Source organism: Brienomyrus brachyistius, unplaced genomic scaffold, assembly GCF_023856365.1.
Source record: "Brienomyrus brachyistius isolate T26 unplaced genomic scaffold, BBRACH_0.4 scaffold64, whole genome shotgun sequence".
Lineage (NCBI taxonomy): Eukaryota > Metazoa > Chordata > Actinopteri > Osteoglossiformes > Mormyridae > Brienomyrus > Brienomyrus brachyistius.
This window is the reverse complement of record NW_026042339.1, coordinates 177,008-199,430: the sequence shown is the minus strand read 5'-3', so window position 1 is coordinate 199,430 and position 22,423 is coordinate 177,008. Positions and strand designations below refer to the sequence as shown.

Here is a 22,423-nt window from a genome sequence, read left to right as displayed (position 1 = left end):
AAAAATGTAAAGAAAACACTCAAGCCATTTACATCACTACCACTTAAATCTAGATTCTGTGTTACTGGTCAGTAATGCCCCCAACCCCCATGGTGAAAACCCCAGTCTGCTCTGGGATGACTTCAGTCAGCATCTTCAGCTCTCTGCTCCTTACGGTGCCGATCCGGTGACACGGGGACCGGTTCTGAGCTGCTGCTGTCGCCACTGTCTTTATATAATATATACTGTCTTTGTTGCTGACTGAAACGTGCTGCTTATGGAACGTTCTGGACGCAGCATTCCCACGCCAGGGGGCTCCCCGGGGTCTGGGTGGTATTCCCATCTGCTGCTGCTGTAGCTCCCTCCCCCATCCTCCTACCCCTCTACATCTGCACCTCCGCTCAGACCACCATCCCTCCTGCTCTCCTTTTGTCCTCCGGCTAGGGAGGGAGGCAGCAGATGCCTGTTTTTCTCCCCTTGATGGAGCGATGCGTTAATGGCGGCTTGTTCTTCGATGAAGGTGTGACCTGGGGCCTGCCCATGTGACCTCTTGTAGCTCCAGCTGTCTGGGGAACTCCTCTTGGTGGGGGGGAGGGGGAACCACACAGATGGATGTATGAATATGTAGAGGGAGGGACACACACGTGCGCAGACAGCCGATGTTCTCTCTGCCAGCTAAACTCCAAACTGTGGCACGATCTGGTCTTTTTGCTCCTCTTACATCCGTTTTCATGACTTGAGATTTCATTTCTGCTTGATCCAAGAAATAAAATTCAACAAAAAGTAAAAACAGAGCATGGGGTCACTCGTCATTTTGGGGGATGCAGGAATGGAGTAGATGTGTTTTTAATGAGCTCAGAGCTTTGGCCTGGAGGACAATGGCACCGCTGATGGCTGTGGGGCGACAGTAAGATCCTTTCCCCCCCCCTTCAACCCAAGCTGACGGGCTGGTCAATGGAGGGGGACAGCAGGGCGCCCCCTCCGCCATTGTCATGGTAAAGTGCGGCAACCGCCCGGAGCGCGGCACCGGCGCTCCCAGTCTCCGCCAGACTGGGCCAATGGGGACCCTGTCCTACGTCACGCCTTTTACAGCCAGTCACATTCCCCTGCCCTTTCGAGGTTGTTTTAATTTCAATATAAATCTGGCGACGTGGGCGGGGTCCTTTTCGGCAAAGGGTCGGCTCGGCATTGGAGACGTACGCAGATGTGCAGCCCGGCCTGAGAGCGACTGGAGAAATGCCGCTTGCATGCTGGGTTTCCCCAAGCTATCAGCTCCCATTTAGAATATACCTCAATTCAATAAGACAGTCATGTGACCGACTACAGCAGAGTAAAAGAGCTGACTTTATGTAATGAGCTGTTTTGCTTGAAGTTTTATTAATGTTTTAAATTTATTTATAAATTTTTTTCTGTTAGGTGGTTGCCAAGTCCACCTTTGTCCGCCAAGGGCACGTCCGTTCAGAATTGTCCTCAGTAAGCCCACGACTCCCCTTTCCTGAACCAGAGAGTCGGGAGGATTAGCCTGGTATGAGTATGAGGAGTTTGTTTACCCAAGCAAAGGTCTGTCACCTCTTCAGAGATCGATCGCTCATCTTGTGTTGATCTTGGAGGAGAGTTTCACACTCAGATGTGAAACTGTTCATGCTTTAACCTCTTATTAAAAATGTAGTTTTCTTTTTAGTGTTTCGTGTGTTTTATTTTTGTTAATAAATAAATAAGCGAGTGCAGGTCTGTCCTCCTTGGCCTTTTTGCTTCATGGTTACACTCAAGGTGAAATGGGAGCCTCATGGTGTTCGGAGTAACATATTTACTCCTTGGTAGCTTACGGTGTGATTATAAAATGCAGCTGCTCAGTCGCTGTTTTTATTAAGACTCCTCTGTGCAGAGATGTGAACCCAGGAGACGAGGACTGAGGGTGGTCTCCTTATGGGGGCAGGGGGACACCTGTGTTTTCGTTTTTTGTAACAATGGCTAATTAAGGCTAGCCTTTAAAAAGGGGACGGGATCTAATGTGTACAAGCCTCATACCCCCCACCCCAGTCTGACCACAAATCCTGGCCTGCTCAGTTTGTGTTATTCTGGGGTTTCTCTCTCTCTCTATGTATAAATGGGGGCCACTGGCCTGTGGCTGGTTACTCACCAGTCCTTATAAATAGAGCAGCGTAACATGAGCATCTGAATGAGGGGGCGCCACAGCACTGGAGGGGACCCGCATGGCATCTAGCTCGCCAATCGCCAGCCACATCTCGGCTCTTTCCGAGCAGTACAGGGACCCGGCTGGGAGGTAGTTTACCCCTCTGCCGCGGTTTTGTGTATGACGCCCGCTCCGCCTTGCCAGACCACTCAGCTGGTTTGGGGGTGGTGCAGTGACCCGGCCGGGAGGTAGTTTACCCCTCTGCCGCGGTTTTGTATATGACGCCCGCTCCGCCTCGCCAGGCCGCTCAGCTGGTTTGGGGTGGTGCGGTGACCCGGCTGGGTGGTAGTTTACCCCTCTGCCGCGGTTTTGTGAATGACGCCCGCTCCGCCTTGCCAGACCACTCAGCTGCTTTGGGGTGGTGCGGTGACCCGGCCGAGTGGTAGTTTTCCCCTCTGCCGCGGTTTTGTGAATGACGCCCGCTCTGCCTCGTCAGACCACTCAGCTGGTTTGGGGTGGTGCAGTGACCCGGCCGGGAGGTAGTTTACCCCTCCACCGCGGTTTTGTGAATGACGCCCGCTCCGCCTTGCCAGACCACTCAGCTGGTTTGGGGGTGGTGCAGTGACCCGGCCGGGAGGTAGTTTACCCCTTCACCGCGGTTTTGTGAATGACGCCCGCTCTGCCTCGCCAGACCACTCAGCTAGTTTGGGGTGGTGCGGTGACCCGGCCGAGTGGTAGTTTACCCCTCTGCCGCGGTTTTGTGAATGACGCCCGCTCCGCCTTGCCAGACCACTCAGCTGGTTTGGGGTGGTGCGGTGACCCGGCCGGGAGGTAGTTTTCCCCCTCTGCCGCGGTTTTGTGAATGACGCCCGCTCTGCCTCGTCAGACCACTCAGCTGGTTTGGGGTGGTGCAGTGACCCGGCCGGGAGGTAGTTTACCCCTCCACCGCGGTTTTGTGAATGACGCCCGCTCCGCCTCGCCAGACCACTCAGCTAGTTTGGGGTGGTGCGGTGACCCGGCCGAGTGGTAGTTTACCCCTCTGCCGCGGTTTTGTGAATGACGCCCGCTCCGCCTTGCCAGACCACTCAGCTGGTTTGGGGTGGTGCGGTGACCCGGCCGGGAGGTAGTTTACCCCTCCACCGCGGTTTTGTGAATAACGCCCGCTCTGCCTCGCCAGACCACTCGGCTGCTTTGGGGTGGTGCGGTGACCCGGCCGGGAGGTAGTTTTCCCCTCTGCCGCGGTTTTGTGAATGACGCCCGCTCTGCCTCGTCAGACCACTCAGCTGGTTTGGGGTGGTGCAGTGACCCGGCCGGGAGGTAGTTTACCCCTCCACCGCGGTTTTGTGTATGACGCCCACTCCGCCTTGCCAGACCACTCAGCTGGTTTGGGGTGGTGCGGTGACCCGGCCGGGAGGTAGTTTACCCCTCCACCGCGGTTTTGTGAATAACGCCCGCTCTGCCTCGCCAGACCACTCGGCTGCTTTGGGGTGGTGCGGTGACCCGGCCGGGAGGTAGTTTTCCCCTCTGCCGCGGTTTTGTGAATGACGCCCGCTCTGCCTCGTCAGACCACTCAGCTGGTTTGGGGTGGTGCAGTGACCCGGCCGGGAGGTAGTTTACCCCTCCACCGCGGTTTTGTGTATGACGCCCGCTCCGCCTTGCCAGACCACTCAGCTGGTTTGGGGTGGTGCGGTGACCCGGCCGGGAGGTAGTTTACCCCTCCACCGCGGTTTTGTGAATGACGCCCGCACTGCCGCCACACCGTGACTTTGGCATTTGCTCCATATGATAATCGGAAATGGTAACTGAAGCCGCCAGATGTGGGAGCCGGATTGCTGGAAGCGCTTGAAAGTTTAATGCAGGCTCCTCTGAGTTCGGCCCTGCTCTGCCAGAGGGAGGCGGTAATGTGCAGCCACCTCCTTATTCACCTGCCTGGTTCCTTATGAACTTATTGTCCCTGTCGCTGGTGCCATGGGGTCTCAAACGACCTTTTACAGCTGCTCCTGACCGAGGGGGTTACGGTTAGGGGTTGGCTTTGTTTCTTGCGGTAGTGCTCTGTTCATTGAGAACATTGAGGTCCCCAGAATTGCGTGACTCTTTAGAGCTCCTCTCTGATTCTGTCTTCTGTCCAGCTCATTGCCTCTGAGTATTAATTGATATTTTCTCTGGTCACTGCCCTTGACTCCCACACATCGTTTCCTTTCCGAGACGCTCATCTCGGATAAAGGAGCTTATTAAACCTGCCGAGAGTAGACGGACGCCATATGAAATTCCCTGTAAGTGTGGAGCTCGGCTGCTGATTGCTGGGGCGGGTTATCACTGGGGAGGCCAAGCCCCTGATCACAGCACGGTTTGGATGAGGCTCCCGCTGCCCGTCCCAAGCCCTCTCTTCCTGCTTTCTTGAGTTTCATTGCAAATTATCACAAAATTTGTGTGTTTTCCTGTCTCCGCCCTTGACAGTCCTGTGAAGGGAGGATTTTGTGGATGTTTATTTCACCTCCACCCAACACACACACACACACACACACACACACCCTGGCCTTGGCTCAGAGCTCACTGAAGGCTTGCTTGTAGTTTGTGGGCTGTGGGAAATGCAGACGACCTGGATATTGGGGAATTGTCTTGTTCGGCCTGTGTTATGAAACTGCGGCTCTTTCCTGACTGTATGATTATGGAGTATCTTTGCGATCACCCACCAACCCCCCACCAATCAGAATGGACAATGATTGGAACAGCATTTTACAAGGGCGCAGTAGTCATATTTCCACTCATTCATGGCTCCTCTGAGGCAAGAGCAGCCCAGTCTGCCCGGGGTAGCATGTTTGCATGTACAGCCAGTATCACTATAGCCTCTAAGCCAGTGTTTCATTTTTGGTCAACAAGTAGAGCATTGCACTAACCACACAAAGGTTATGAGTTCAAATCCCAGGGAACAGACACAAATTGTAGCAGTTCTCTTTACTATAAGTTACTTTGGATGAAAGCGGCGGATAAAATGAGTAAATGTTCATGTGTTACAGAGAGAGGCTGTCCGTCGTCCCCTGAAATGTGGCCGTCTTCCTGAGAGTTGGCAGTGCGACTGCGTGTCTCTGGCTGCGTGATTGGTTCACCCGATCGGCTCTGACCTTTTCCCTCTGAAAGGGATTTATTTATTCATGAATCCAAAGTGCGAGTGTGTCAGTGTGTGCTAGGGCTGGCAGAGCAGCACAGGAACCCCGCCCTCGTGTTTGACGGTCTCTCAGTCTCGCAGTTCTGAGTACCAGCATGAGGGTAAATTACTCGCATACAGTAATTTACTCGCATTTTTCTCACATTTTATGTTTAAGCTACACCTCATTGTCATGATTTTACAATCTGAACATTAACATATTTTATTTCCCTCCTATATCTATCCACCCCCCCCCCCAAACCTGGGATTTCAAGCCTTTTATTAGGGAAGCTGGCAAAGAGATCTTTGCCCACCCATGTGTTTGCACAAGACCTCTGCTGTCTTTAATTATTCAGGGTGAGATTATGCAGCTTCTTTTTTGTGCATTTTTAATATTTTATCTGTGATTTAAATCCACACATGGTAGACTATGACTTAGCACGTCGGATCGCTTCGGTAAAGTAGCGTTTGTGCGTTTGTTTACTCTGCGTGCAAGGTTGTCAAAATAATAATCATCTCCTGTTTAGTTTGATTTCTTCTTCAGAGTTGTTTTCTAAATCCTGTTATTGTACAGCAAAGCCTGCCTGATGCTCTGAAGACTCGAACCCGGAGACGCCGCAGTTAGTGTCACAGAAGAGGTTTGCTGTCCATGGTGCCCTCTACTGGAATCCAAGCCGTAGTGGGACATATTGCTGTGTTTGCTCAGTGGTGGTGTTATGTTTTCAGTCTCACACGGGCATTACTTCATTGTGTCGAAGTTGCCTGCGTGTTTCTGGGGCTTATTGTGGTCTCTAGGATGCAAACGCGGCTTGAGGTCGTGCCGAATCGAGGCGTGATTCTGTAGGAAGGGCTCAGCATAAGTAGGAACTTCAGAAGGTGGGCGTTGGCTTGAACTGGAACTCTTTGGCATGGTAAACGCTCATGACTCTCCTAGAATCCTGAAGGTGCGATAAAGCTGTACATGCCCCATCTCCTCTCCCCACCTCATGGGGTGGGGGTGTGTGTGTGGGGGGGGGGTTGTATCACAGCAGGTGACGGGGCTTTTCCCAGCTGAGCTACCTTGATCTGGTTTCAAATGCTGCCTGTTGATAATCAGGACTTAGTAGGGGGGTCCTTAGCAGGTTTCTCTTGTTTGTACCCCCGAGGAGTAGTCTAGCTTCCCCTGGAGAACTCTGTGTGGGGGTGGGGGTGTGGGTGGAGTGTGTGTGCTTTGGTGCTCCCAAATCGCCGGTGTTTGGGTTCCATCAACACTCTGAGAGACGACACTTTACATGCACACCCCACACAGGTGGCGGTTACCGCGTATGCCAGACGATGACGTCGGAGAGCCCCCATCCCTGGGCATGCCTGAGCCGTCCTTGCTGTGGTGTATTTACCGGGAGATATTAACCTCTCTGATGCCGCCGGCATGTTGGAAACCTTGCGTAGTAAGGGTGGGTCAGGTCACTCCATGTCTGCCGAACGCCTGTCCTCACCTTCCCATCCCAACGTGATCCTGCTCGGGTACTAATTAAGCCTGTCAGGTTATTACCCGCTGTAACTCGGTCTGATGTCAGATGGACAAAGGCTTCTCCTACAGGCAGAATGAAAACCTGCAGTGCTGGGAGGAACACGTCGATGTCATCAGTCTGGTGTTCAGTCACTGAATGGCGTCTAGTGTAAGGGTTGGCTTAGAGGTTTATTTCATTGTAGTTTGTCTTTCAAGATGCACCGATTGCAGTTTTCTTGGCCAGTTGTGATTTTTTTTCTCTCTTTCTATCGATAGCGTATACAAACATAAATCAACTTTTATTTTCATCATAATAGCTAAACTTGACAATTTCCCCCAAACTGCACTAAGTTACAGGATCTTCTCTCGCTTAGACAAGTCCCAAAACACAGTGCTCTGTGACTGGAAAGAGGTACAAATAACAATGAACTGAAAATGAGTTACTGTACACCCAACTTTATCTGACATATTTTACTTTACCAAACAAGAGCAGGTGCAACAGATTTAAAAGACAAATGTCAGTTGCTTATGTCATTTTCCAGTTTGCTTAAATTCACCAGATAACATGACACCGACCTTTTTCGCTCTTTTTAACTCGTCTTAAAATAAATTCCATAGGCTACAAACCTCCAAATAAACTGAAGTGTACTATACTCTTCCAAATAATAACTGGTATAGAGTAAAATTAATACCAACATTGCATGTTATGCACTTGGTTCTTGCATTGCTTGTCAGCTAGATTAAGATCAGGCTTTTTCATACCTTCATACTGTACAGACATTATAGTGCAGGGGGGTAAATGTTTCGCTAAAATATTTTTGCTCTGTCATGGGAAAAGACCGTAGCTAGCTTTGCTATATTCCTTTTAAAGATTATCTAGTATATGTTTACTAATCATTTTAAAGTTTTACCTTCTGATGTTTTCCTAGTGACTCCTTCATGGTTTTCATGTATTACTGCCTGTAAGCTTCGTGTCGTCTTCACTCACAGTGAAGAACTTCCACGCTAACGAGTGGCTGTGAGTGTGCAAGCGGCTGTGAGGCTATTGCCTGCGCCACTGCGCATATCACATGTGGCTCGTGTGTAAAATGGACCAGTTCAATATCGGAAATATAAGAGACTGGCTGGTCCCCGGTCTGGGCCGAGCAAGCTGAAAACCGACCGATTCCGGTCCCTGGCCGTGCGATCGGTGTATCGCTATTTGTTTCTTTTTTTAAGAATGTAGTACCGCGTGGGCTGCAGTCCTGCTGCGCGAAGCTAATCCTCTTTCTCCTCGTTGGCGTTGGAGGTTCTCCAAGGTCAGCGATCTGTAGAGACGCACCGGTTCCTTCATCAGATGGCCGTGCTTCCTGCGTGCGTGTTTATGTCGTCTGCCTTGACATGACCTTCTCCCTACGGCCTTAATGAGAAGCTCCGTCAGAAAGTGGCTTTCAGGAGCTCTGTGGAGGAGCCTTACAGTGACCCCTTCCCCAGGCTGCCTGAATAGATGCACAAATGATCCCCAGAACCTGAACTCTAGCCAACTGATTACCAACCTTCGAGCATTTAAATGGGGGCTCTATTGTCAGCCCCCTTCCCTGGCCGTTGTTTGCTGTATAACCAGTGTGTTCTGTCCCCTCCCACTTAATTAGAAATATTCGGCAGCCAATGGAATGAAGTGAGAGGACGTTCAGACTCTTAGGGCACGCTCACACATGACTCGTTTGCCTTGTACCGTGCCTGAGCACGATTCCCCCCCCACCTCCCATGCTGGGTTGCGCTCACGTCGCGTTTAACAATCCGAGCCCAGGCACGCTGTCGTGGTCACTGTGTGTGACTTTTTATGTTGAGGGAAATGTAGGAAGGAATGAACTTGGCTGAATGGCATTTGCACCATCGCACAGCAGACTGGCATTCATGATTAATTTCATGGTTTATTTGGAGTCGTTTTGTGCATGATGCCGCACATAGATCCATCTCACATGCAACCCAGAGGTTATTTATTTGTGCTGCTCGTATAAGACGGCAGTCCCGTATTTTTGCCAAATATTTGAGTTTTTTTGTGTGTTGCATCCAGTTGTTCTTGGATACACTCGTCAGCCCTAATCTCCAGCAGACACTGCACCTCTGTCGTGGACCAAAGCGATCCTTTGCCACCATATTTATTAAAGGTTTGTCGCTACCTTCCTTCTGGGTCCGGTTCACGTATAGTGTACATGTGCATGTGTGTGTCAGTCATGTCTGTGTTCCGTGCCCGGGCACTGTTAGCGTTCACACTAGATACTCGTGCACGAGTTCAACTAACTGCTCTGGTCCTCTTCTTCAAGTGGGTCCGGACGTGGAACGGAGCGATCACACGATTCAAACAAACTAGACGTTGGGGGTGAAACGTGCTTGGCTGTGGTATGGATAGCCTAGTGTGAGTACATGCTTAACGAAGTTGGGCCCATTTGTTAATGATTATTTAGTACTTGGGTTGTCTTGCCAGTAGGGTGTGAACCAAATTTCTGTCTTCATGGATTTAGCAGTGCTACGACTTGCTGAATGGCATTCTCTATGCTGTCTGTATATGTCGGGGTCATTATATTGCATGTGTTTAATATATGTATTGTTGGTTTTAATTGCTTGCCCAATCAGAATCGCTGACACTTGCAGGCTGCCTTGACACTCAATCTGACCTAATAAGTGGTTAATTTGTGGATCCACCTCTCTGCCTCTCAGACCTGTCTTCTCGGTGGAGATTTCAGTCACTCCAGTCCCATCTTTGAATGGCTTCTCCGCACACAGCAGGCAGATGCGCATGGCAGTTCTGCACCCGCACGCTCTGATGTGTGCGGCGAGTGTGTCCGGGCGGAGTGGGCGTGGCCCGGGTGCCGCGTGTCGTATATTTCATGTGTGCAAGCAGGTGGGGCGGGGGGGGCGGGGGTGGGCTTTGTCTAGTGATCCGGCCGGCGGGAGGACTGCCTATATCTCCCATCGCCTAGCAACCGTAATGCACAGGCTTGCAGGAACATCTGCCCTATGCAGACATGCCAGGTTTGCACTGTGTAGTAAACAGTGCTGTCTCTATTGTTCCGCGTTTAAATTGCCCTCTTAATTTATTTGATTTTATTTTGCAGTATTTTTATGCTCAGGTCTGGAGACTGTATGTGTCCTACCCTCGGGGGGGGGGCTCCGTTCCGTGTACCTTGCAGCTGTTTAGCATTGCGGCCACGTGTTCAGATGTCTGCACGCAACCCCTATGATTACCCCTCCACCTCTTCCCCCCCCCCCCCATGTAAGGCTGACTTGTAAGTGACCTTTTTATTACTTTTTCTGATTTAAAAAAAAAAATATTTAGTCAGTAATAAAGGAAGTATACAATCTAGATATGCATTCTAGGGATGCAACCTGTGTCCTAAACTGGCTAAAATGCATCACTGTGTGACTCAAAGACACCTTCCAGAAACCACAGTAACATACTTCTGACATTTAGGGTAAAATCACAGTGACTGATTCCAGTGAAAATACTTTAAACGGATCATAAATCGATTTATGAATTTGCATAAGTGGTTGTGCTTGTGAAGGATTGTTTGGGGTGGATTAAAAGAAAAGGCAAGTGAGACGCCAATGGAGCAGAGCCAGAATAATTTAGTATTATCGACATACTTAAGCGTGTAAAATGAGAGATCCTGCTCTTGGACCTTCGTAGTTCACGTTGCCAGGAAATCTTGCTCCTTTGTGGCGTCTTCCACGAGTGAGAGTCTGAACGGGGGCTGTAACTGGAAGCCCGTGAACGTCTCCTGTGATGGATCCTCCCTCCGCTGATGATAAACGGCCGCAGTGGCGGCACCAAAGGCCTGCGAGACCGCAGGTAATTAGGGAACGGCCGTAAACCGCGGAGGCGTCGTGAAGAAGATGCCGGAATCTTCAGGAAGATCCGGAGCATCGATCCGCCGAGATGGATGTTGAGTCTAACTGCCCCCAAGGTCTCTCTGATAGAGGGGGGTGTAGTGGACTGTAGTGCCCAATCCCATGGATCTGATTAGCGCCCTTGGCAACGGAATGTGCCAGAAAAGGTGGACAGGGTGCCGAGCAGAGATGGTAACACAGGAATATTCTGGAAGGTTCTTCGGCGATCCGGAGAGGAATATCCCTTTGTTCCATCTCTCCCGTCTGTTCTCCGGCCCCTCTGTCGGCCCAGAGCTACGCTTAATGGCACGTTCTGTAGAGATGCCTGTCCATGAGTAATTTGCATGGTGGGGGGGTCCCTGCTATGCTGTGAGGGGACTGGAGGACTCAGGAACTCCCTCCCCCAGGCTGGATGAAGTCGTGCTTCATAAAAGTGCCCCGATGGGAAGTGGGGGGGGAGACGTGGGCTTTTCAGACAAATGAGACCTCGGGGCCCAGATAAAGATTTATGGTCCCAACTTCTTGTAGCAGAAAGCCTTCTCTGTAAAAACACGGTAATCCCAAGCATTTCCAGCAGGCGACCTGCGTATCGGTTGCCACTTGCTGGTTCTTCCTCGGCTCGTTGACGCCCGGCCAGTTTCCCGATCCCACCCCCTCGCTTCCTGTGCCAGTTTTAACCCGCCTGCCCGCCCGCCCTCCTGTTCTTTCCCAGGGCAAAGCCATGGTAACACAGAGACCAGGGTGTGCGTCTTCTACAACGGCAGCTGGGAGGTGGAGAAGACCAACCAGAGCGGCGTGGAGCGCTGCGAGGGCGAGCGGGACAAGCGCTCCCACTGCTACGCCTCCTGGCGGAACACCTCAGGCACCATCGAGCTGGTGAGGAAGGGCTGCTGGCTCGATGACTTCAACTGCTACGACAGGTCAGTGCCCCCTCCTCTGCCACTCCTGCATTTTTCTCTCATCAGTGTCCCCCTCTCTTTTTTTCTCCCCCTCGTCTTCACTCTGTACTTTCATCTTTCCTTCACTCTCTTTACTGCTCTTCCCCTCATTTCTCTCCTCTTCCTCCTTCTCCCTCTCTCTTTTCTCTATCGCCCTCTCTTGCTCTCTCTCTCTCCTGCTAAGCACCTCCTCACCTGGCTGCTACTTGTCCTCTCATCCCCTCTTTCTCTCTCCCTCACTCTTTCTCCCTTCTTCACCTTCCTCACCCCCCCACCTTCTCATACTGGTGGCTGCCTCGTCCTCTCTTCCCCGCCATCTCTTCCCCTTCTTTCTCCCTCTCTCCCCCTTCTGTATTCCCCCCACCTTCTCATACAGGTGGCTGCCTCCTGCCTCAGCCTTTCTTGCATCTTCTACAGGACTGTTTCTATGGCCCGTTGCTAAGGGCTTTCTAGAGAAAGGTCAGTCGGGATGCGCTTGGGGAGCGGTGCCGAGCCGCGGCCTCAGTGACCGGCTCCGTGCCCCCGCCTCGCTAATGGAGTGCAGCTCTGTGACTCCATGCCAGCCATGTGGTCGCGGATACACGCGGTCCAGCCCGGCTATCGCATCTTTATGTATATAATCTGTGTGTCCAGTAGGCTGGATATGACTGCGAAGCCGGTGTTTATTTTATTTTGTATATTTGCAAAACAAGGCCGCGCTCTGTTTGTGCCCATTGATTGGACGATGAGCAGAAGCCGCGCCAAGGCGTCCGGCCCCTCGGACCGCAGGTCGCCCGCCGGTGAAGGACGCTGTCCTGTGTACATAGCCTGGCGGATGGCTAAAGCAGAGCGGTCGCATTTTGGACGTGCAGCGCTTTCACTTGGACCTGTTCTTCGACCTGCTCATTTTCTAAATAAGTACCTTGGCTGGTGTTGAAATGCTCCCCTCCGGCAATTCCTAACCTGTCATTTTAACCCTGCGCGCTCTCTGCTGACCCCAAATCAGCGCTACAGTCACTGAGAGCATTGAGAGGAGCCCCCCGCCCCACCCCGAACCTAATCTCCATTTTTGACCCCCCCAGGCAAGAGTGTGTGGCCACAGAGGAGAACCCCCAGGTCTTCTTCTGCTGCTGTGAGGGTAACTACTGCAACGAGAGGTTCACCCACATGCCCGACGCCAACGGGACTCCGGGTGAGAGCCGCCGCCCTCTCGGGGAACCTTCAGCGAGGAGGCTGCTGCTGCTCTTTGATCGCTGCCTCCAGATGCAGCTCCTGGCAACATCTCGCCTGCGATCTTTAAGTCTTCATGTGCTGCTGGTTTTATGAGTGGAAGTTCTATGTGCTCGAGTGTGTTTCTGTCTGCATGCGTTATGTATATATTACATCATGGGGACCATTTTTTCGGGGAAATTCAATTTGTGACTGCAGTCGGAAAATTAAAAAGACCTGTATTTTGTTTGGTTACTTATGGTTACGGTTAGGGCTGGGTGGGGGTTAAGGTCGTAATGTCGGGGTTAGAGTTTTTCTTCCCCCCATAGAAATGAATGGAGAGTCCCCACAAAGATATAATCACAAACCTGTGTGTGTGTCTGAGAGAGAGAGAGAGAATGTAGGTTTGAAATGCTTGGCAAAACGCAAGACATCCTAGAAATTTGTATTCCATTCCTCAAAGCTAATTCAGAGCAAAATTCCGAGCCTGAGTGCTGTGGCTCCCAGTGCGTCGGGTCGCCAGCGCGTGTGTTTGGTGTCGCGAGCTTGTTGTCTAATGAACGCCGGCAGGTGCTGAGTGTCAGAGTCCTTGGTCTGCATGTTCTTCCCTCTCCACGTGTGTCTGTACGATGCGGTAAATTCCGCACTCATTTTAAGCTTGGATCTAAACTCCTAGTGTCTACCCCAGGCACTAACCCCGCCCTCCACCTCCTGTGTTCCAGTGAAGATCAGGCCTCCCCCCCCCACGCCCTCCCTGCTCAACGTGCTGGTCTACTCCCTGCTCCCCATCGCCGTGCTCTCCATGGCCATGCTCCTGGCCTTCTGGATGTACCGCCACCGCAAGCCTCCATATGGCCAGGTCGACATCAGTGAGGTAACTCCCGCTCTGCTCTGGGTTAGCTGGTTATATTTAACGGCAGGTGAACAGGACCGCCAGTCATGATTCTACCTGAGAACTTGCTGAAACCCTTTTGAGCTTGGTAGGCCTCACTGAAACTTATCAAAAATTTTGTTGCCTATTTTAAGAATCGAGGGTAAGCACTTGATAGGTGTATTAGGTATTTAATAACAATAATTTTATATGGTTTTCTCAGTACCTTCTCTTCTTTTGGTCAGGATCCTGGCCCACCCCCACCTTCCCCTTTGGCCGGGTTGAAACCCCTGCAGTTACTTGAGATCAAAGCCAGGGGGCGCTTTGGCTGCGTGTGGAAGGCCCAGCTGCTGAATGAATATGTAGCCGTCAAAATTTTCCCCATTCAGGTCAGTGCCAGAGCTCCGTGTGAAACCCCAGGCTCTGTGTGAGCTGGTCAGCCGTGAAATAGATCTAATGAATCTGTGACTTGGGTTGAGTCAATGTGGACGAGAATAGAAGGTCGATAACCAGTGTTCCTGCGTCAAGCTTTGATTGTTTTTCTTTTCCTGTCCACTAGGGGGTGTTAGAGGTTCTTAAACAATGAGATTTTTTTTTTCTTATTTGGGATGTAATTTCTGCCGGATAAAGAGTAGTTGTAGCTGAGTAGAGGAAACTGGCCCAGAGCCTGGCAGAGCTATGCAGTACGACGTCTGTTGGTGGCGCTGTTCTGAGTCCTGGGTCTGTACGCATTCCTGCAGGACAAGCAGTCGTGGCAGAATGAGCGGGACATTTTCATCACCCCGGGGATGAAACACGAGAGCATCCTGCGCTACATCGCTGCCGAGAAGAGAGGAACCAACTTGGAGATGGAGCTGTGGCTGATCACCGAGTTCCATGAGAAGGTGGGGGTCGGCACCGGCTTTGCCAACAGGGCGGCGCTCTCTCACAGCTAGGGCATAAGCCTGGTGGATCCTCCATCCTCGAGTTGGCAGGGGGATCTGTGATGAGCCTGGGCTAATACACATATCTACCCCCCCACCCCAGCAGTACAGGGGAGCTGCAAACATCTGGACCTACAAAATCCTGTGAATTTCTTTGCCAGAAATGAATAAATGAGATTTGAGCCATGTGGGATTAGTGCATGGGACCTGGCAAATGATTTCATGCAGTCTCCATCTTTCGTTGCCACCTTCAAAACCCCCTTTACTCTTCTGTGGTCTCCTGTACGACCGAGGGGGTTGGGGGATGGGAGGAGGCGGACACCTTCCAGTAAAATATTTACCAGCGAACGCCCTGCGTTTTCCTTGCACAGGGCTCCCTGACAGATTACCTCAAGGGTAACGTAGTGAGCTGGAATGATTTGTGCCACATTGCGGAGACCATGTCCTGTGGGCTGGCCTACCTGCACGAGGATGTGCCTCGCTGCAAGGGGGAGGGCCCCAAACCTGCCATCGCTCACAGGTAACGCCACCCGCGCGCCTCAGCAGCCTTCATTGCTTACCGCTCACCTTCAAAGGTCTCTTCTGTTAGCGCATTAAGCAGACTTGGCTAGAGCCCATAAGATCCCTCGTTTAAATGCCTCCATTGCTGTCACACCAGAGACTGGCTTGTGTGCTTGGCCCTACAGAACATTACCCATAATCCCATCAGTGTGCTGTCAAATGCCTCCAACCTTCTGTCGCCAAGTATTCATCTTCATGCCAAAATCACCATGCAGCTCGTTAAGTGATTTTAATAATTAACCTCTTCCTGACGACTTTATCGGGTATCAGTATTGCTCAAACTACGTTTATTTACCATGACATGTCAGTTCCTGACCAGAATCAGCTGTTTTTTTTTTTTTTTTTTTTTTTTTATCTAGGTGATGAAATTAAGGTTATAGATGGCTGTCTGGTAATGATTGTGTGCTGGATGGTAAGGTTTGTCTGAACAAACCCATCCAGGAATGCATTTAACATTTTAAACCTCGGATCGCTTCTTGAAACGACTGAAAATTACATTACTGAAATCTGTGTGGATGAGTGCTGCCATCTGGTGGTGAGCTTTGGGTAGGACGGCCCACAAGTAACGTGCACACTGCGGTAGCATTTTTTTTTTTTATCGATGGGTGGATTTCGGGCACAATGTGGAGAGCTGGGGGACACACGTTAAGGCGGGGGTTTAATTAACTAACATGGCCTGATAACTGAAATTCTACCGTCCAGGGACTTCAAGAGTAAGAACGTGATGTTGAAGGGAGACCTGTCTGCGGTCATCGGGGACTTTGGACTGGCCGTCCGCTTTGAGCCCGGCAAACCTCCGGGAGATACACACGGTCAGGTAGGCATGCTGGCTCCGGGTTGGCCCACCGTCGTGGAGCGTGAGGGGCGGGGTGGTCAAGGGGTCCCCCTTCGCATGGCTTGACCCACGGTGTCCCTGACAGGTGGGCACCAGGAGGTACATGGCCCCCGAGGTGCTGGAGGGTGCTATCAACTTCCAGAGGGACGCCTTCCTGAGGATAGACATGTATGCCCTGGGCTTGGTGCTCTGGGAGCTGGTGTCACGGTGCAAAGCTGCCGATGGTGAGTACGGAGGCCTTATCCCTGCCATGCACCCCTCCCTGCTTGGATTCCTGTGGGCGTATTCCCCTCGCGGCGCCTCCTTTGAAGTGAAATGCTTCACCCGTGATATGGATCTATAACAGAAGTTGCATGCGTATGTGCTGGAATACCCCAGAAGTTTGTGTTGTGTAGCGCGTCTCGCCGTGGCGCGACGTGAACGGGGCCTGCCCTCTCCCCCAGGCCCTGTTGACGAGTACATGCTGCCCTTCGAGGAGGAGATCGGCCAGCACCCGTCGCTGGAGGATTTGCAGGAGGTCGTCGTCCACAAGAAGATGCGGCCATCTTTCAAGGACTGTTGGCTGAAACATGCCGTGAGTGTCACATCCGTCTATCCTTGCCCGTCCGCGGGCACTTACTCTGATGAACCCCCAGAGGGCGCTGTGTCTCCCATGCTGCCAGTGAACCGGCTCTGCTGTCGTGAAGTCAGAAATGCTCGGTGCCGCCTGCTATGATTAACCCGTAACAGTGCCTGCAGTCATTTTGTGGTTTCAGGTGCATGCTCTGGTCAACCACTAGAGGGCACTAGATCCCCATGGTGCCAGTGAACCGGATGTGCTGTCATGAAGTCCGAAATGCTCAGTGCCACATGCTACGATTAACCTGTGATGGTTTCTGTGGCTCCGTGTCCGATCAGGGCCTGAGCCAGATGTGCGAGACCATCGAGGAGTGCTGGGACCATGATGCGGAGGCGCGGCTTTCGGCCGGCTGCGTGGAAGAGCGCATTAACCAGATCAGCAGGCAGAGCAACGCGCCTACCTCAGACTGCCTGGTCTCCATGGTGACCTCGCTCACCAACGTGGACCTGCCATCCAAAGAGTCCAGCATCTGAGTCCGCGTCTATTGGACCAGGCGGGCTGACAGGGGAAAACGACGACAAGGAAAAAATCACCAAGAACAACAGGAACCTTCATCTTTCCAGACTCAGTGGATCTCCGTAAACTATGAAAAACATGCAGCTGCTATATTTTTTTTTCCCCTGAAGTTTTGTTTTGTTTGTTTTACATTTTTTAAATATTACCAGCACACTTTTCTGCTGTATTTTTACATGGCTGAGAGGGGAGAAACAAAGCAGGCAGAACTTGCATCTCGATGGCATTCAGCTGCCGACTCATGAATGATGAACAAGGTGCAGGTACCTCATTTTGAACTTTAGTTTTTTTAAAATGATTTTTGAGTTGTTCGCTTGCGTTCCTGTTGGCGTTTCTGTCTTTCTGGACAGGACTGCCTGTGGTAAGAGAACCCAGACGTACCACAAGCCAGCTCTCCGACTCTGGACATTGACACAATGCCGCAGAACCCTTGGGGAACCATAAGACTGTTACCACTCAATTCCTCCAGGGGGCGAAAACTCCAGGGTTTTCCTTTTTTTTGCTGAAAGTGAGTGTTTAACGAAAGTAATGGTGAATAACGTGTCTTTTACGGAAGGAACGGGTGTCACTGGAACACAAGAGGGCAACTGGACTAATTTATATAATTGTTTTATTGTTGTTGCTAGCAGGCTGGTACTTTCAAGGGGTTAGTTAAGCATTTTTTTTTTATTATTTTTTTTTTTTTTAAACGGAAAATTTTGCAGCGTTTCCAGAAAACGTGCTGTTGGGTTTGGGACGACTTCTTCTCAGGTAACGTCTCGTGGAGCAGAGCTTTGGAGCTGCGATGTTGTTAGTGTCAGTGGCAAGTCGGTTTATTATGAGAGCCAGGCTGTCTGCAGGGGGGACCGCAGGGCAAGCGTACGGTGGCTGTAGGTGCCCAAACAGAACTAAATCCTAGACACCCACACATTCTGTGTGTGTGTGTGTGTGTGTGTGTGTGTGTGTGTGTGTGTGTTGTCAGAGAGGAAAGAGAGTTTTAAAAAGCCCATAGAATTAGAATAATGTGATCAGATAAATTAACTGTCTAATGTTAATCTTTTTCCACCCTGTAAAATTAACATTTTTCTTAAGCAAATGAGCCAAAGGCCCAGTCTTTTTTTTTTGTGGGGCGGGGGGGGGTGAGTGTCAGTCCTTGGGAAAGCCTGTCTAGGGTGAGACAAACTTTTAACAGGACTAAGGACCTCGGTCATTTGGTGTTCTGTCCCCATGTATTACCTTGCATAGGGACAAAAGCTTGGTCATTGTATGGGAGGTCCTGTGTCATGGGGGGAGGTGCAGAGAGGCCGGCTGGCAGAACCTAGACCTCGCCACGTAACGTCTCGTACGCGCATCTCGCTCATGATCCGCACGCATCGATTTTGTCTTAAATCTGGCGCTTAAAATGTGAAGGATGCCATACAACAACAGTGAATGTCAGATGTATGCTGCTGTATCAACTCAAAGATGAATATATATTTCTATATATATATAAAGTATATACTTTGTTTTCTTTGCAAGGCGGGCCGCTCTCTTTACAAGAAGCTTTCAAATGCAAACACTTTCTGAATAGAAAAAAAGGCTTCCAAGGTGAAACGAAACAAATTGAAATTTAAAATTTAATATAACATTTAAAAAAAAAAAAAGATGGTTCTTTTAGACCACATACCACCTCAAACCAGAAATACCTCAGATTTTTCTACGTATATCGGTTTATTATATATTTTGTTAGTTGTCTTGTCTTGTAGTAGATATATATTAAATATATATATATATATTTTAATGTAAGTTGACTTTTATGACTAAGGATTTTTTGGGTTAAAAAAAAAAAGTTCCAAAATTTTTTAGAAAGTGCTACCATTTTATGTTGTATACAAAAGAAGATGTAAATAAGTGTACACAGTTGTAGAATACAGCCTGCGTGAAATACCTGGGCATTATTTCACTTAATTTCCGTATGTTTTTAGTCATGCCTGTTATGTAAAGGGACAGTGGACCTTTTAAGGTGCTGTTTTTCAGACGGAGTGCATCTGTCGTTAACTCGCCAACTGCGGTACTGGAACAGCTGCAATTAAATGCTGCGTCGCATTTTTAAATTTCTGTAAAAGCTGTGAAGTCACTGTACAGATGAATTCTTTGGTCAGCCTCGGGGAGGGGTGGGGGGGGGGCTGACTCTTTTATAATCCCACGCTCTCTGATTGCAGCTGTTCCCCGCGTCTCAGCTCTTGGCACCCAGGCTAATGTGAACGTTATACTTTTAATGATGCTGTGAATTGATTGGCTCTCCATACAGCCCAATAAGTTTCACTGTCCCTCCTCTCCATGGTGTTCATCTGTCCCCCCCCCCCCCCCGCCCTACTTTGGCAAATGAGACTTCACAGCAGTTGGTCCTCCTGTCCAGAAACAACCTTCCCCCAGAGAGCTTTAACTTCATTTTGTGATGTTAATAGCAATTTAAGGTTTCAACGTGACTCTGCAATCCTGTCACAGGTGTGCTTATCTTATTTCCTGTAGCCTGATCCCCCAGTGTCTGCCAGTCCAGGGATCCTGTAATTTACCCCCCTGTAGCTGTAATTTCGGGACTCCAAGGTCTCACCCAGAGCTTTTTGGATGGAATATAATCTAAACCAAGCCCTGGTGGCAAATCTTCTTTCTGGTCATATTGTGTAGCAACCTTGCTGTTTACAGAGGAAGAAAGGGTTGTTTTTCAGTTATCCAGTATATGCAGTTGTGGTGTTTACCACCACTCAAACCATACACTTGTGTAGAGTCCTTGAGGTTTAGGAGAGGGGGGGGCTGTTGTCCAGATAGAGTCAGTACACAGGAGGAGGGGGCAGCAGGCCCAATTGTGTTCTCTCATGGGATTTTAGACGGCGGAAGGCCACAGTGTTGGTAGTAACGTATCAAACGTGTTAATGGATAGACCATAGCGGAGACCTGAGATGATCTATTCCAGTGAGACTCAGTGATGGGTGTTTCATTTAGTCTACATTTCCTTTTGTCACGTAGGTTGTCCTTAAATACCTGACTTTCCAGCTTTAGAAATTGCTAACATCTGTGATTAACATGAAGGGGGCGGCTGCTTTGAACCGCCTGGGTGGAGGCGTGACGATTTCTGGGAATCTCAATGTAGCAAGCAATATCCATAGCAATAGCTTAGATTCAGGTCGAATTGTAAATAAGTACAAAGGGCAGTAGCACAAGATACCAAATTATTGCGTTCCAGACCAAGATATGCTCTGTGCCAAACTTTTGAACGTAGTGCTGCTCTGTTGGGGCTTTTATTTTCACCCCCCCCCCTTTAAATTACCCATTGACAGATTATTCGCAGAATTTGTGGATGATTACCTGACTGCTTATCAGGCCATTAATGGTTGCCTGTATGTTGGTGAACGTTACTTTAGGGTAAAAATTTAACCAAAGTGGATACATCATTATTATTATTATTATTATTAGTAGTAGTAGTAGTAGTAGTAGTAGTAGTAGTAGTAGTAGTAGTGGTGGTGGTGGTGGTAGTACAGATGATGATAATAATAATAATAAATATTGTAAAATTAATTTCTGTAATAATTTGCTCCATCATCAAATCCCCCTTTTCCCAGCTTAAAGAGCTGTTGAAGATGGGTGATTTTAACTTTAGACCGTCGGTAATGCAGTGTAACAGTCGTCCCGACGGCAAGCGAGCAGTAATTCAGAGCGTCCGCGTATAGTCCGCATGCAGTGTGCCTCCACCAATGTCCGCGCGAACAGTGCGCGTACAATCACATCAACCGCGGCTTGCATTTGCAGTGAGCGGACGACGAGTGGGTCACTTTTAGCGGTTTTTAAATCTTTTTTTCTTTAATCCTTTGCAATGCTTGACATCTTATTCCGCAGAGCCATTTGCCAAGTAATGAATTTAGAAAGTGAACAAAACTGTTGGTCAGAGTTTCGATGCTCTGGTTTTAATCTTGGACTTCGTTGTCCAAGGAAGCGTTGAATGTTGCATTTCTGTTGCATTCGATTTTCTTTATCAGTATTATATTACATATATTTTTGGTTGTGGAAGTTTCTACAGTATAAAAGTTCTGTCGTGTCATATTTAGTTTGGTAGTTTTGGTTTTTGTCGTTTTCAGTCGGAGTCTAAGGTGCTATTTTAGTCACGCGCAATAAACGACTAAACCTACAATTGCATCTGGAGTCTGAGGAGACCTGGATGGGCGACACGCCTCATCGTCCAAGTGTTTATTAGCTTTAGTGTAAACCCATCCATAAGACACAACATGCACCCCCTCCCTCCCCATTTACTTATGTATTTTGCCAAATTGTCGAAGGAAGGTGTTTTTATATATATATATTTTCCATCTGCTGTGAGTCTCTTTGTCCATTTGGGCGCGTCCTATACAATGCTCACGTGTTTTTAAAACGTTAATAATAACAGACCAGCTGTAATTCTGAATGCAGTCTCAGATCCAGGTTTTTCAGGAACCAGTTACCTCAGACCTCATGTGAACAGTGTTGATCCTCCATCGTCTTTGAGACCAAGAAAGATAACAGCGCTCCCAGTAATAAACGGGACCGGACAAACCTCCCTTCTGTGACCAGGTGGAAACCAGCCGCCGCTTTTCAACCTCGCACCTCTGCTCAACATAGGGAGAAAACGTGTTCATTTGGCGATGTGCTACCTTTTAATAATCTGCCTGCTGTTCTGTCTTAAAGTTAAGTTCATCCGGTTCAATGAACTTCACTGCAAATTCGCTGTGCCGCGTAACTAAACATGAAAAATGAAAGTTAATACATGTTATTTCAAATGCATCTTGGAAATTGTCAGACTGCGTAACATCGGGTGAGTCTGTCATGGATTTATTACTGTTATTATTGCTTTAATAACAGGGTCTCATTGCCTTAATTATCACTTTGGAATCAGTGACGTGGCTCATTTAGATGCGATGGTTCATGGGCTGCCGCATCCAGACACGCTCAGTGTCCCAGTTAAAGCGTGAAGTCGATCCTGAGACCCGGCTTCTCCGGCTCCCCGCTGGTGGAAATGACTGACTAGCGGGGAGTGAAGCTTCAACGGTGGGATTTCAGGGAGCTCCGGTGTGCACGCCACCGGACGCTGAGAACCGACGCACCACGCAGTGCATTTAAACTACATTTGCAGTGCATTTACACTACATTTGCAGTGCATTTACAGTACCGCTTTGCTCCTTATCACTGGTGCCGTCGATTGCAATTTATAGGACGGAGGTGCTTGGACTGGACATGCAACAAAATCACACCGCGAGCAGGGAATTCCGCTTTCACCACGTATTACTTACAAACCAACCAGGGAGGGTGAGCGCTGAAGGGGTTTTCTTTTCTTTGTCAAGAGGTCATATTCAAGTGCTGTTTTCATTCCAC

At 49.6% G+C, this 22,423-nt stretch overlaps 1 protein-coding gene across 1 annotated transcript in view; it reads left to right on the top strand.

Annotated features, from left to right (window-relative positions):
- The window catches only part of LOC125725303 (activin receptor type-2B-like), a 28,144-nt gene extending 8,752 nt beyond the window's left edge, over positions 1-19,392 (top strand). The window contains exons 2-11 of the mRNA XM_049002137.1: positions 11,330-11,537; positions 12,617-12,726; positions 13,466-13,617; positions 13,860-14,003; positions 14,355-14,498; positions 14,909-15,057; positions 15,801-15,915; positions 16,019-16,157; positions 16,377-16,507; positions 16,831-19,392. Of these exons, the coding sequence (XP_048858094.1) occupies positions 11,330-11,537; positions 12,617-12,726; positions 13,466-13,617; positions 13,860-14,003; positions 14,355-14,498; positions 14,909-15,057; positions 15,801-15,915; positions 16,019-16,157; positions 16,377-16,507; positions 16,831-17,025 (1,487 nt within the window). The 3' untranslated portion in view covers positions 17,026-19,392. The remainder of the gene's footprint in view (positions 1-11,329; positions 11,538-12,616; positions 12,727-13,465; positions 13,618-13,859; positions 14,004-14,354; positions 14,499-14,908; positions 15,058-15,800; positions 15,916-16,018; positions 16,158-16,376; positions 16,508-16,830) is intronic.
- The last annotated feature ends 3,031 nt before the right edge of the window (positions 19,393-22,423 follow it).